At 32.4% G+C, this 14279-nt stretch overlaps 2 protein-coding genes across 6 annotated transcripts; both read left to right on the plus strand.

The window, feature by feature from the left end:
• Positions 1 to 708: 708 nt before the first annotated feature.
• Positions 709 to 4900, plus strand: LOC116342570 (neprilysin-2-like). 2 transcript variants are annotated; one of them, XM_031770237.1, is made up of 14 exons: positions 709 to 976; positions 1496 to 1977; positions 2043 to 2233; positions 2314 to 2490; positions 2559 to 2935; positions 2995 to 3404; positions 3466 to 3511; positions 3574 to 3614; positions 3703 to 3720; positions 4082 to 4114; positions 4178 to 4254; positions 4320 to 4355; positions 4419 to 4592; positions 4667 to 4900. In XM_031770237.1, exons 2-14 carry the CDS (start codon positions 1500 to 1502, stop codon positions 4829 to 4831), a joined length of 2223 nt encoding a protein of 740 aa, XP_031626097.1. In that variant the 5' UTR covers positions 709 to 976; positions 1496 to 1499; the 3' UTR covers positions 4832 to 4900. The 2 variants fall into 2 exon arrangements, with proteins under 2 accessions (XP_031626097.1, XP_031626098.1); XM_031770238.1 differs by lacking the exon at positions 709 to 976 and adding an exon at positions 1086 to 1277.
• Positions 4901 to 5259: 359 nt separating this feature from the next.
• LOC116342676 (neprilysin-2-like) lies at positions 5260 to 14120 on the plus strand. 4 transcript variants are annotated; one of them, XM_031770380.1, is made up of 8 exons: positions 5260 to 5437; positions 11221 to 11348; positions 11592 to 12088; positions 12151 to 12324; positions 12394 to 12788; positions 12851 to 13365; positions 13427 to 13572; positions 13631 to 14120. In XM_031770380.1, exons 1-8 carry the CDS (start codon positions 5412 to 5414, stop codon positions 13970 to 13972), a joined length of 2223 nt encoding a protein of 740 aa, XP_031626240.1. In that variant the 5' UTR covers positions 5260 to 5411; the 3' UTR covers positions 13973 to 14120. The 4 variants fall into 4 exon arrangements, with proteins under 4 accessions (XP_031626240.1, XP_031626241.1, XP_031626238.1 ...); XM_031770381.1 differs by having other exon boundaries at positions 11224 to 11348; XM_031770378.1 differs by lacking the exon at positions 5260 to 5437 and adding an exon at positions 7994 to 8440.
• The last annotated feature ends 159 nt before the right edge of the window (positions 14121 to 14279 follow it).

A 14279-nucleotide genomic window follows, 5' to 3' on the forward strand; every position in this document is an offset into this window, starting at 1 on the left:
AGTCTTTAATACATTTCATGTCAGACTTGGAATGTATTTCCTTAACGATTTTTTTATTTAAATTATTTTCATTTAATTTTATGAGATCACGAAAAAAAAACCGTTGGGGATCTATCTATTCCTTAAAATTAGTATATTATGTATCTATTTATAAGAATTATAAATCGTCACGTATTGTTCAGTATCATTAAGAATTAAAATTAAATTTCATAAAATGAATGAAGTAACGATGTTGATGGGAGAAGCTGCTGTCAATAGCAGCAGTTGCGTATTTAGCTCGAGCCAAGTTCTATTATTTATAAAAGTTCAAATGTTTCGATTACCATATCAAACAATTATCATGGTGTAGCTATGACGTTATTCGTCATGGTCTACACATTAGTCATATACTGTGCACATGTATATACATGAGACATGGCCTATTCTTAAGAAACGCAACCACGTGTTATCAATAAAATTCAGCTTGGCACAAATATGCAATTCTTATATTTCCCTTTTTTCATTGTGATCTTTGAAATCGCAGTTACTAAATATATCATGAATGTGTTCTGAAATTGTTAAACATAATCAAATAAAGGACAGACAAAAGAGATCACAAAGATCAATTGTTGATGCAATCATATATGTATTTAATATACGACGATTTACGATTTGGCATTAAAAACATTTAAACGAAAAAACCGACACGTAGCTCAACGACGTAAAACACAAGTCTTAAAAAAGTATTGATGTAATGCTTCAACTACTTTGCTACGAAAACAATCATATCAGTTACTTTTTGGATTCTGTGCTCGTCGTTCGCTCTGTTGTGAGTTCAATTTTGTAAAATAAAGTGAAACAAATTAATTTGAACTGAAGTTTGTGTCTTTCAATAAAATTCGTACATAATTGTTAAAACAAATGTAATTAAAGCACACAAAAATACGGAAGTTAAGTCAAGAAAAGTGATTCTAAAAGAGCGGCGTAAATGTAAAAAGTGAGAGAAACAATAAATAACTTCAAGTTTTCAGGATATTTTTGTTGTTTCGAATGAATCAAAAATTAATAAGTTAAAAAAAGTGATTTAAAAGTAAACTCCAATAACATATCTTATTGAAAAAAGTTTGGTTAAAAGTTAAATCACACATTTTGCATACTTGCTAGACTGAAGTTCATGCAAGTAGAATCGTTTCCTAGCGTGGACTTCTCTTATCGCATACATATTACATTGGTTTCCTTGAATGAACATTCATTATCTATTACTGTTTGTTCAGCTCAATCGATTCTAAAAAAAGACTGTATGTATCCGTGACGTAAATGTGATTTGACCTGAAATATATAATAATCATAACTGTCGCCAAAACCAATAAATAGCTCTAATCAACAACAAAAAAGATTGTCTCATTCTGTAGTCATGTTGTTTTTCATGTTAACTAGTTAGATTTTAGCTACGTATATAGACAAACTTGCAAGTATCTGTCTTAAGCTCGAATTTATTATTTTGTATTTTCTCTAGCAAAATGGTGGCAAAAGCAAACTCGCGGAATATTGGTTTAATTGCAATAATTGCAGCAAATTTTGTTGTGAGTTTAATGTGTGTTCCGTCAAACAGTTTGCCCAGAACAGAAGTTTTAGAAATTGTGTCATCACCAGCTTCTCAACAAAATGGAACCGAATGGGATGTGAAAGGAAATGGAACGAATATTTGCATGACCAAAGGCTGTGTTAAAGCATCTGCCCTTGTATTGGATTTGATCGATGAAAACGTTAATCCTTGCGATAATTTTTATGAATTTGCGTGTGGCAAATTCTTGCGAAACACTTTGATACCGGATGATAAAATTGCAATGATGTCATTTGTTCATGTGCAAGATAAGGTTCTGGGACAACTACGATTGATTTTGAATGAAAAATTGGACACAAATGAATCAAAACCATTCACATTGGCCAAAATATTCAACACCGCATGTATGGACGAAGAGACATTAGAAATTCAAGGTTAGTTAAGTGATTTATGCCATCAACAAATATGCATTACATCACGCCACTTCATGTTCATTCAGGCATTGCACCAATGGTAGAGATTCTCGATAAATACGGTGGTTGGCCAGTTGTTAAAGGTGATTGGGACTCGGAAAAATGGGATTGGATGGAAGCATATCAAAATATGAGCAGTGACGGTTTAGATGACAACATTCTTTTTTCATTGAATATTTTGACGGATCAGCGAAACTCTTCGAGACGTGTATTGGATGTAAATATGCCGTTGATTTATTTAAAAGAAAAAAAAGTCATGAAAAATAGTGTTGAACTATGAGAATTCTCTTATCGCAGCTTGATCAAGCCGATTTTGGATTACGAATGGAATTTTTACAAAAAGGTTTGGAAGACACAAATGTCAAAGCCTACTATGAATTTATGGTTGATGCTGCTGTAATTTTTGGCGCGAACAAAAGTGCTGCTGAAGAAGAACTTCTTGATTCTCTAAAATTTGAAATTGAATTGGCCAAGGTTTTGTATTGATGCATCCAAAACATGAAACATTTTCATCATTTGCTCACACTTTTTCTCACTTGCAGATTGCTGTGCCGGAGGGTGAACGTCGTAATTTATCGGCACTTTACAATCCATTTACAATTCGGCAGTTGCAGGCCACATATCCGTATTTAAATTGGTTGGAATGTATAAATGGACTTCTTCCCGAAAGTGTTCGTATTGATGAAGATGAAGTGTTGATTGTTGATGTACCAAACTACTATATGCAACTTGGTCCAATTCTACAAGCCACACCAAAAAGAACGATTGCCAATTATTTTGCTTGGCGATCGGTGTTTTTCGGTTCTGCTTTATTGAATTCAGCTTTACATCGAAGAAAATTACAATTTCTCGCAACAACTATTGGACTTCGAAAACTTGATCCGCGATACAATACATGCGTAACACTAACATCACATTAGTAAGAGAAGTGCATTTATTATTATGAGAAAAATAAATAACAGCATCTTTCGATTTCAGTTTACCTATAAGTGTCGGAGCTTTGTATGTTCGAAGATACTTTGATGAAGAATCGAAAAAAGCGGCCGTTGAGCTAGTAAACAGCATTCGCGAGGAGTTTATTAAGATTTTACGTGATGTGTCATGGATGGACGACGAAACAAGAGCAGCTGCCATTGAGAAAGCGAAGTCTATGACAAGCCATATCGCATATCCAGATGAACTAACCAATAATAATAAATTAGAAGAATATTACGATGGCTTGGAATTAGAATCAAATACTTTATTGCAAAATGTACTTCGAATTCGTATATTCAAAGATAATCACTTGATAAAAGGTCTACGCACCCCGGTCAATAAAACCGATTGGCAAACTCACACAATGCCAGCAACAGTTAACGCTGCATACAATCCATTGGAGAACTCCATACGTACGTTTTACTATAATGGCTTTGAGCGGATAGTCTTATTGTTGTATTTTTTCTTCTATAGAACTACCGGCCGCGATATTACAAGATCGCTTCTTTTCGGCTGATCGGTAAGTGAATTTTTCCCCAAATATGATATTACCTCGATAAAATTGTGACGAATTTTTTCTAGGCCTTCGTACTTGAATTTCGGATCGATTGGACAAATTATAGGTAGATTATGCTTCATTTATGAATCATAAATTATGATCATCAAAAAATTCAAGATATTTAAGCATACAATTTATTTTCTATGTTTTAGGTCATGAAATCACACACGGTAAATTGACGCATTGATTTGAATAGTTACACATTTATCTAGGAACTTTCCTGATAAGTTTCATTAAAGATATTGGTTCAATGGAGCAAAATGGAGCAAAAATAGCGTTTAAAATACTGAAGCAAGTGCACATTGTGTCAATTGTTTGCGTTAATGAATAGCGATTCTTTGATTCAAAGTCTCTGAATGTATGAGTAAACATCATTCCTACTAAGTTTGAGTGTTGCGTGTCACAGTAAAAATTAATTTTAAAACGTTATGTTTGCTTCAAATTGCTTGGAGTGCAAAACCAAGTTATCTGTTTGCTTTGTAATTAACCATTCAAATAAACTGTTATGCAATTAATACAATCACATACTAGGTTTCGATGATCAGGGACGACAATTTGATTTGGGTATGCATATTTGAATTCTTTTTATGCTGGATTTTTAAGTTATTAAAATTTGAATAAATTTAGATGGTAATTTGATCGACTGGTGGGAAGATGAAACGGAAGCAAAATTTGGCAGAAAGGCACAATGCATGGTCGAACAGGTAATTTTTTAAATTATTTAATTCATTATTTGAATTTATGCTGAATTTATATTGTTTTCCAACAGTATTCCAATTATGTAGACTTCGATTCAAATTTAAGGGTAAGAAACCACTTACGTTCTACTGCTTGAGTTCCAATTATTACGTTTCAATTGTTTGTTTAGTTGAACGGAATAAATACGCAGGGTGAAAATATTGCTGATAATGGAGGAGTGAAGGAGGCGTATGCTGCTTACCGGAACTATGTCAAAAGAAATGGTGCCGAGCAATTGCTTCCTGGATTAAATTATACTCAAGAGCAATTATTCTGGATTTCGAGTGCTCAAACATGGTGTGCGGTAAATGATTAAATTCGTTTAATAGAATGATTACACCATTTAGCATCTATTTTTTTTCGTTATAAATGTCATAGGTGACAAGACCAGAGTTCGACAAAATGCTCATAACAACGGACGTTCATTCACCGAACGAATTTCGAGTGATCGGAACTATCAGTAATATGCAGGAATTTGCGCACGATTTTTCTTGTGAAGCTGGAAATAAAATGAACCCTTTTAAAAAATGCGAAGTTTGGTAATAATTTATCAATTTTAAAAATTGTTTGAATGAATAAAAAAGCAATAAAAACAAAATGATAATTAATCTATATGCTTGTTTCAATTATTTTCCATTGTTGTACTCGTTTACATGATGATATTTAATTAGTTCGTATTTGTTGTTACTTGTTCGATTTGCAACAAATTATCAATGCGTTTAGGAAAGACAATGACGCCTCGCTTTTTGTTTATTGCCAATATCAGTGCAAAGAAAATGATTGAAGCTGCTCTAATTTTCATATAATAACTTGCTTCACTATATATTTCAATACGTAGAATTGAATTCAATATAATGTCATACATGAATCGAAAATGATATTGCCCAAGAAAGCAACAACAATAGAATTTATAAGGCTTTTGAAAATCAGATTCCGAATCAGTTGCATCTCAGTTCGTATTTGCTTCAGATGTATTCAACAGACTAAAGGGTTCGTTTTGATCAAATATTCTCTCCTCGTGCTCATATTTTAATCAATTGGTTTTCTTTGAAAAAATATTTTAATTTCGTGGATTGTGTACAACACCATTTATTCATTTGGATGTGACAGATACACTTGCATCATGTGTGACGCATTCTCTTCATCAATGTAAGTGAAACAAAATAACGAAATCGAATCTAAAAAAAATGGTGACTGTTACTTAATTTGAATAAACCAGAATTGAATAGGGGATTTTGAAGGTAAATTTTTCTAACTACGAAATTCTGTGAATTAAATATTGGTTTGATCAAAGAAAACTTTCCGACACCTTTTATATGGTGAGAAAGTAACAGTTTTGAGACCATTAAGTTACTCTTAAACATACATTTGCATGCAATAAACGACATAAAACGTTATTAATGAAATTGTACACGTATCACGTTTGTGGTTTGCTCTTTTGCAAATTTAAATCGTTCGACTCACGAGCACACTTTGACTAGTTTATGTTGTTGATTTACGGTCGTTGCCATTGAATAATATTCACGACGCGAACGCTTGTAGAATTTAAATTGAAACCACCATTTTCACTTGAATAGTGCATGTATGTAAAAAGACAAAAAAACCAAAGGTGACAAATAGCGATTTGTGAAAGCGCCAACAAAAATTTGTAATCTTGTAAACATGATTTAAGATTTTTCGTTGTCATTTTTTTTGTACTTTGGTGTCATCAAAATGCAAAGGTGACTTTTCAAAAGAGAGTATTTGAATCAAACGGAATACCGGGATGCACCTTCAAAAGAATAAAACTTGGTAATTTTTTGACACCGATTTATTTTTCAATAATATAAAAATAAACAATTGTTGATCCAAAGTTTGGATTCCAAACACAATATCCAAAAATAAATGCATAAAATATAGTGATTTTTATTATTTCATTGGAAATCAAAGAATCAAAGGCAATAATATTTTATAACGCCAATTCAAATTAGTTTTAGTGTTATTCATAACAACAAACTGTGTAGGGTGTCCATGTAATCCATTTTGTCTGAAACAGATTAATGTGTGACTTTGAATTTAATTCGCTTTCTTTGTCTCCCTTATTTTTTTCATCACCTTGAGATTGTCTCAACTTTGGTTTCACTTATTTAGGTTGGAATACATTTGGAAATGTTATCTACTGTACCCTATGCTGTTGTTCATTGAACTCTGTAAGAATTGTATTGTGTAAAATCACCGTTCAGATATATTCATCGCGAAGTGCCTTTGTACGGTCAAATAAAATATAAAATGTCAACAATTCTGGAACGTTTCACAGAAATATGCAAACAATGAGATGCAAAGAATAAATACAAATACAGACACAAAAATGCGCTTTATCAGTGTTTTGACAATCTTTTGTTAATCGATCTTTTTTTCATCTGGCATATAGACATTTTTATGTTCAATAAAATAATGATCAAAATAGAAGCGCACAGTAATTAAGATTTTTATGTGTTTTGTGCCCATCTTTTGTTAGACAATGTTAATTTGATTTTATCTGCAATTTAAAAAGCAGAAATTTTTATTTATCAGAAATTTTATCAATTATAGTTTTATTATGATGGATGCACTTCACGCTTCATTTACGTTATCTTGATGAAGCGATTGAATACAAATCAATCTAAAGTGTTCTACGAAACTCTTGGTAATTTATTTAATGGAAAAAACCCTGATTCAATTTAGGAAATTTATGCCAACGCATTAAACGTGAAACCACAGCAATAAAATGCTAATACAATGACGAATATGTAAGAAATATGATTAAGATCGACGAATAATTTTTCTACATTTTTATTATTTTAAAACAATTGAATGGAAAATAAAATGTTGCATGCGCGTTTACAAGATATGTAGCCTAAGAAGCGTATGATTGCCAATTAGTCTCTGGGTCAAAATAAAACCCATTAATCACATCGGTTTGCAAAAAAATATAAACACATGGAACTCGTGCCATCATCAATAAACGTAGTATTTTTTATTTCCCGTTTAAAGTCGGCTTTGGTACTTCCGAAAGACAATAATTAAGTTTTGGTTTTTTTCATATCTTCCATTCAACTTTCAAATCAATTCTTTGGCTTTATAGAAAGAGTTGGTAAAGGCTTAACAATTATTATTTTCGTTTTGTGGCATAGTTGGTGAATACAATTTTTGTTCTGTAATTTTGCAATTTTTAACGGTATATTCCAATATTCACGCTATTCATAGCAATTTGCAAATTTGCTTTATTTTTCTCTCAAAATGATTTCATTCAAATGAAAGGAACTGAAAAAAAATTAAAATGAGACACATATAGAGAGTAAGAGAGAGAGAGAGAGAGTAAATGAAAAAGTTCCAAAATCTCATAAATTATGTCTATTGAACAAAAGGAACATAATTGATTTTTATTCATTTGAGATGTTGTAATAGTTTTAATCAAAATGTGTGCAAAATCAAACAAAAACAATACCATAAAGAAATCGAAAGTTGTTAAATGTTGAAGTGAGAAACACTTTACTCGACTTAAATCAGACGTTAGAATGAGATAGTTGCGGAGAATTGGCAGTATTAAACTCACGCTTTATTCATTCATACAAACTCTCGCTTACTCACACTCAATGTAACAGCAACGAACAACAGAGAAACGCATTCAACGTACAAATAAGCAGAGGAGAAAGACAGTCTACAGTACTCGACGAAACGTCTTTCCGTTGTTTTGTTTCTATTTTAGTTTCGCCGCGCGAAAAAAAAGCATATAAATACCATGGAATACACCGCTCATGATTACATTAAGTAATGAAACTTCGGGGCGATCACTTGCGATTCAAATAATAAACAAACAAATACCATTTTATATTTAGTGGTATTTGATTCAAATTGAAAAAGATTCGAGCCAAGTTTTTATTTCGGATGTAAAAACTGAGATAAACGCCGTTATCCATTGTGAATATTCTTCCGGTGAATTGTGCTACAGTATATTTGAGTGGCATTTCTCAGTGAATGCATGATAAATTGGATTGATAGAAAAATGTTCATTTAAGTCAAATAAAAACGGTTTCTTTTTCGACACAAAGTGAGATTTCTATAGTTTGAAATAGTTAGAAAAAATTGGAAAACTTTTGTTACCATGACTTACCAAACTCATAATATATCTGGGTAAGCATGAATTCCATAATAATGAATTGTTTGTGCATTTCCTCTATTGTGTGATATATAAGCAAATGCGGTGAAAGTTCGATTATTAGTCAGTAAAATTTCGATTGTAACATTACGAATTTACTCTATTACACAAATGTGCGCTCAATTGCAATCTAAAAACCGTTGTGAATGCAATAATCGCTTGAACGTTTGTAATCGTATTTATAATTTCGATTGTTATAGACTATGTCGGCAATAATATTCGATGAGTGCCAAAAATGCAAATATAGAAACATGCCTTTACACAGAAAAGAATCGTTGACTCATAAGAAATGCAGACAAGTGAAACGGTAGATGAGTGCTTTGTTTGTTAAACGTGTAAAATTCGATGTAAAAACTCACAAATAATAATCCAGAATAATTTACACAAAAATATCCAAAAATAAAATGACCGACGTACACGCTGGTCGACGCTGGTTTTGTTCAAGATCAAAACACAACATTTGAAGAGAAACTATCCGGTTTTTGGCACCTTAATACCATTTTATGGGCATTCTTTTGCACTTTTTTTTCGCAATCCATTTGAGCTTGCTTTTTTAGTATTTCCGTTAAATGGAAACAACTGGCAAAGTCATGATAAAAATTACCGAGGCGCTACCGAGAGACAGAAACATCATCAACCATTTAGCCAATGTAATTTGATGAACTTAATGGATCGAGACAGGAGACACTCGAAACGCATACGAAGAATGACATGAATATTTTTATGGGTTAATTATATATTTTTCATGGCACTAATTGAAATCCGTGCAATTGACTGCATCAAACGCATTATTAAAATTGAGCAATTTACAATGTTTTAAACATATCTATCGATATTTAGTACTTTTGCAGCGAGGATTAACACGATCTTTTAATTAAATTAACCATGAAATAAAAATAAACAGCAATCAGATGTTGGCGCTTGTAAATATAAGCAACAAATCGAAATTAAATTAATTTAATTTAAACAATTAAAGAAATTAATAATTTAGTGCGCACTTGAAATATATAGTCATCAAAATCAATTTTTAAAAACTCATACATGTGTGGGCATTTGCTTTGAAAGTTCCCTAACCCATTTTAACTTTAGTTTCTATTAACGAGATTTTTTTCAAACAATATTTAAACAGGATTCTTATTATAATTTTAAAAACGAGTCAGATGATCGTGTCATCTTATTATTCCATTCATTACAATAAAGAATCACATTAAATATTTATATGTTTGTGCATAATTTAGCGAAATGAATTATGAGGATGCAATAGCATGCACCAATGGTTTTTTTAACGCTTTAGAAAAACACCAAACAAACTGAAACTGTAATTACATACGTTCATTCGAGAATTTAAAATGGTGATAAATTTTCGAAAAACAATAAAATATCTTACGATACATATAAGGGCTTGACCTACATTGTTCGTCTCATTTGAAATATTCACGTTTCGGAAAAGTGCGTTAAATTTTTTAAAGCAGCAAACTTATTAGAAAACGAGACTTTTACGAGTTTGACATAATAACAATAATAATTCTGAGTCAAAATCCACAAAAACAAAATCTATCGTAGAAGTTTTTGCTCCAAGTGTAACTGTAATGTGAATGATTCATAAAAATGTGAAACAATTTAACAAGTCTTTTTTTGCAAGATTCGCAGTATCTTTCGCTACAATCTTTTCTATACATGCAAAAAAAATATGATAATTTTATTACTTAAAGTCCACATATTGTTCTTCATTGCACAAATAGACCAAATATACATGTTCGAACTTCTTTCGACAGAATGGACCTTTGACAAATTCTTATCAATTTTTTTTGAATTCATCGTTTACCATAAATTATTTTATCATCAAAGTATTCACTTTAGTCCTTCTTTTTACCTCTGGAACTTTTTTCAAATAAATTCCTAATTTTCCCAATGATGAAAACTCAATAAGATCTTAAAGAGATTTCTACATAATCTCGCAATAAGATTAGATTTCCTTTCACATTTAGAGTCGTAGTACTAGTATAATTGAACTATTATCAATATTAGTTTTATTTTTAATTTGCGTGATTTAAAGAAACCGAATAGCCGAGATACAAAATATATTAACTTTATTATGAGTAAATCATTTGGCGTTTTTTTAACTCAAAGATGGACTGACTACAACGAAGTGCTCCATTTGGAATGCATTACCACTGTTTCATTCATACATACAAGCTCTATTATTGATTTCAAGTATTCTTTGTATTCGCGATTGATATGGCTCATTTTTATTTTTTCTACGCGTAAATTTCTTTAGTTATAAAATTGCAAAAGTTGCATCTCACGTGTTATATCAATCAAATCATTTATTTGTAAGCAAAAGATTTCTCAAGTCGTCATTGACTGTAAAGTGACATTTTTTGTAACACGCTCCAAACTGATTTCAATTGAGAAAAGAAATAAACAAGTTTTTTCTACGTAGTGCATCAGTTATTAGAAACGTAACTTGAGATTGTTATTAATAGTAAATGGTACTGGAAGTGATAAAATTTACCATTTTTTCTGAATTAATATTCAAATGAAAGTAATGAATAGTACTATGTCGCATAATGAATAATACGCACCCGTAAATTGAGTACGTACACCGTTTTTTTTGTAAATTACAAGAAAGGATGAAATAACAATAAATCTCCGTCATCACCGCGATCATGTTATGTAAATTCATAAAAAAACACATATACCTTTAATGATTAAACAATCGTTTTTTTGTGTATTCCCTTTACTTTTATCAAAGAAGATATTCAAATGCATGGCAGCGACGCACAACTTTGGAGAAGGTGTTATTATCTTTTTATGTCGTATTGGGCGCGATTATTGTGACGTCACTTGTCTTTTATTTCATTGTATTCGATCAAAGCGCAGGTAAGAATTCAAGTCACGCAAACAACATCATGTAATTAATTACATTTACAACTATGAATTACCAACCAGGCGCATCTTATTATACACTAACTCAATTTAATTCACACGTTTTTCATAGCAATCTGTGTGAAAGGTTGACTGGTAGATAAATCATTTCGACAACTGCATAATTTTTTGTTTACCAATTTTCCAATTATTCACGATTAACTGAGAGATTATTTTTATTTTTGTTGATTCATTAAGGCAATAAGGGATTGTGCTATTCTACCGGTTGCATTACAGCTGCTGCTCACATTTTAAATGCCATTGATACATCGGTTGAGCCTTGCCATGATTTCTATCAATTCGCGTGCGGAAGTTTTGTAAAGAACACTTGGATTCCTGATGATAAGTTGACCGTTGATACATTCTCAACGTTGTCAGATCAAATTGATATACAATTACGAACAATCATTGAAGATGAGACTGATCCCAATGAATCAAATGTTTTTGCATTGGTGCAAAATTTACACAAATCATGTATGAATAGGACAGCTGTAGAGGCACTTGGATTGGAACCATTTAAGAAAATTTTACAAAAAATTGGAGGCTTTCCAGCAATTGACAATCAATGGAATGAAAGTAGCTGGGATTGGATTCAATCAATTCATGAAATGCGAGAAGTCGGTCTAACAACTAACTATTTACTGAGCACATCAATTGGTGCTCATTTAAAAAACTCGTCCACTAGATCGTTGCGGGTGCGTCTTTCTATTTCTCACTGTATAGAATGTGAATATCATAATACTCTGATTTTTTTCAGGTTGATCAACCGGAATTCGGTTTGGCACGTGAATTTCTGTTGAACGAAAAAGATCCAATGCTTCAACATTACTATGATTACATGGTTGACATATCGATCATTTTTGGAGCCAACGTGACGACAGCCCCTTATGAGATTTTAAATGTTCTCAACTTTGAGCGTGAATTGGCAAATGTAAGTATCATTGATAGCCAAGACAGTCAAACATTCTATTGAGTCTATTTGCTTCAATGTTTTGTATAGATTTCTCTGCCACAAGAAGAGCGAAGAGATGGTGAAGCTCAATACAATCCATTTACAATAGCACAATTGGAAACGAAATATCCTCACATCAGATGGACGGAATACTTCAATGCATTAATGCCTAAGGACATGAAACTGTCACAAACCGAGACAGTTGTTGTTGTTGCACCGGTGTACTTCGAGCGGCTGGCCGCAATACTAGAAAATACTCCAAAGCGAACGATAGCCAATTTTTTTGCATGGCGATCATATATCGTATCGTCAAACTTTCTGAACGATCAAGTTCGTATTCGAAAAATTCAATATCTTAGCTCTGTAACGGGTAATGGTGATGGAAAATCTGGTCAGGCTGGCACATCACAATGGAAAGAATGTATTTCTTATACCACATCGACGTAAGATCATTCGCATTCCAGACAGAGTCACAAATTGTAATTTATTTTCATTAATTTTTTAGGCTTTCACCGGCAGTTGGTGCTTTATATGTGCGCAAATATTTCAATGAAAAATCAAAGCAACATGCTTTGGAAATTGTTGATAATATTAGAAGTTCATTTATTGATATGCTACATAAAGTGCAGTGGATGGATGAAACGACAAAAAAAGCCGCAATTGCCAAAGCCAATGCATTAATCGCACACATTGCCTACCCGAAAGAATTGACAAATAACACATATTTGGAAGAGTACTACAGTACATTAGAAATGAACGCTGATGAATATCTATTGAATGCAATGCGCTTGAATAAATTCAAAACGGAATATGCGCTGCGTGAACTGTATGAACCAGTTGATAAAATGGACTGGCTTGCGCATGCAACGCCCGCAATGATAAATGCATTCTACAGTGCGTTAGAAAATTCCATTCAATTCCCGGCTGGCATACTTCAAGGCCAATTTTTATCCGAACACAGGCCAAACTATATGAATTACGGATCGATCGGTCAAATTATTGGTCATGAAATCACTCACGGTATGGTTATTTATGCATTTGTTCAAAGAGAAACATTCAACTTTTGTTTTTGCACCTATAGGTTTTGATGATTTGGGTCGCCAATTTGATAGCTTTGGAAATCTTAAAGATTGGTGGATGCCTCAGACAAAGTCAAAATTCTTGAAACGTACGAAATGCATCATCGAGCAATATGGAAATTTTACCGAACCCAAATTGAAAATGAAGGTAAGACTTTTTGGGAACAAAAATGTGTTGTATCAAAGATTTAATGTAATATTTGTAGGTGAATGGAAAAATGTCACAAGGTGAAAATATTGCTGACAATGGTGGCATGAAGAGTGCTTATTTTGCGTATAAAAAGTGGGTTGCCAGCAATTATGTTGAATCGCGATTGCCGGGATTGCAACAATATACACCACAGCAAATGTACTGGATTTCAGCCGCCCAGACATGGTGCTCGGCGAGTCGTGATTGGTATACAAAGATGACAATGACAGTCGATACACATGCACCAAGTCGCTATCGAGTTATTGGTTCTGTAAAAAATAATGCCGAATTTGCAAGCGATTTCAATTGTGCACGTGGAACGCCAATGAATCCGGTGGAAAAGTGTGAAATTTGGTGATTTTAGCTGTGTATATACAAGTATTAAATAACGGATTGACAGTGAGCGATTCATTGGTTTCAACTCGATTTATAGAGTTTTTAGCCCAAAAAAATGTGACAAATTAGACTAATTGAATGATAAATAAAATGATTTTACTTCGTATAAATAGGTTTTATTTTCTTTTAAATTGCATACATTTAGGCTATTCTTGGGATTTAAATTTATATTGACCATCTCCACTTTTAGCGTTCATTGTACCTATATGCTATGCTATGTGTGTACTATAAGTATATCTATTGAAATTCAACATGCATATACGTATGAA

Source organism: Contarinia nasturtii, unplaced genomic scaffold, assembly GCF_009176525.2.
Source record: "Contarinia nasturtii isolate CC-2019 unplaced genomic scaffold, AAFC_CNas_1.1 Cnas_scaffold_864, whole genome shotgun sequence".
Taxonomy (NCBI): Eukaryota; Metazoa; Arthropoda; class Insecta; order Diptera; family Cecidomyiidae; genus Contarinia; species Contarinia nasturtii.

Excerpts from the sequence above, each read along its gene's own strand:
- LOC116342676 (XM_031770378.1), top strand. The coding sequence starts at position 8,412 with ATGACTTACCAAACTCATAATATATCTGG. Across the intron at positions 12,089-12,150 it reads CGTCCACTAGATCGTTGCGG|GTTGATCAACCGGAATTCGG; the intron begins GTGCGTCTTTCT and ends GATTTTTTTCAG. Across the intron at positions 13,573-13,630 it reads AACCCAAATTGAAAATGAAG|GTGAATGGAAAAATGTCACA; the intron begins GTAAGACTTTTT and ends TAATATTTGTAG.
- LOC116342570 (XM_031770237.1), top strand. The coding sequence starts at position 1,500 with ATGGTGGCAAAAGCAAACTCGCGGAATATTGGTTTAATTGCAATAATT. Across the intron at positions 1,978-2,042 it reads AGAGACATTAGAAATTCAAG|GCATTGCACCAATGGTAGAG; the intron begins GTTAGTTAAGTG and ends ATGTTCATTCAG. Across the intron at positions 4,115-4,177 it reads GGGACGACAATTTGATTTGG|ATGGTAATTTGATCGACTGG; the intron begins GTATGCATATTT and ends GAATAAATTTAG.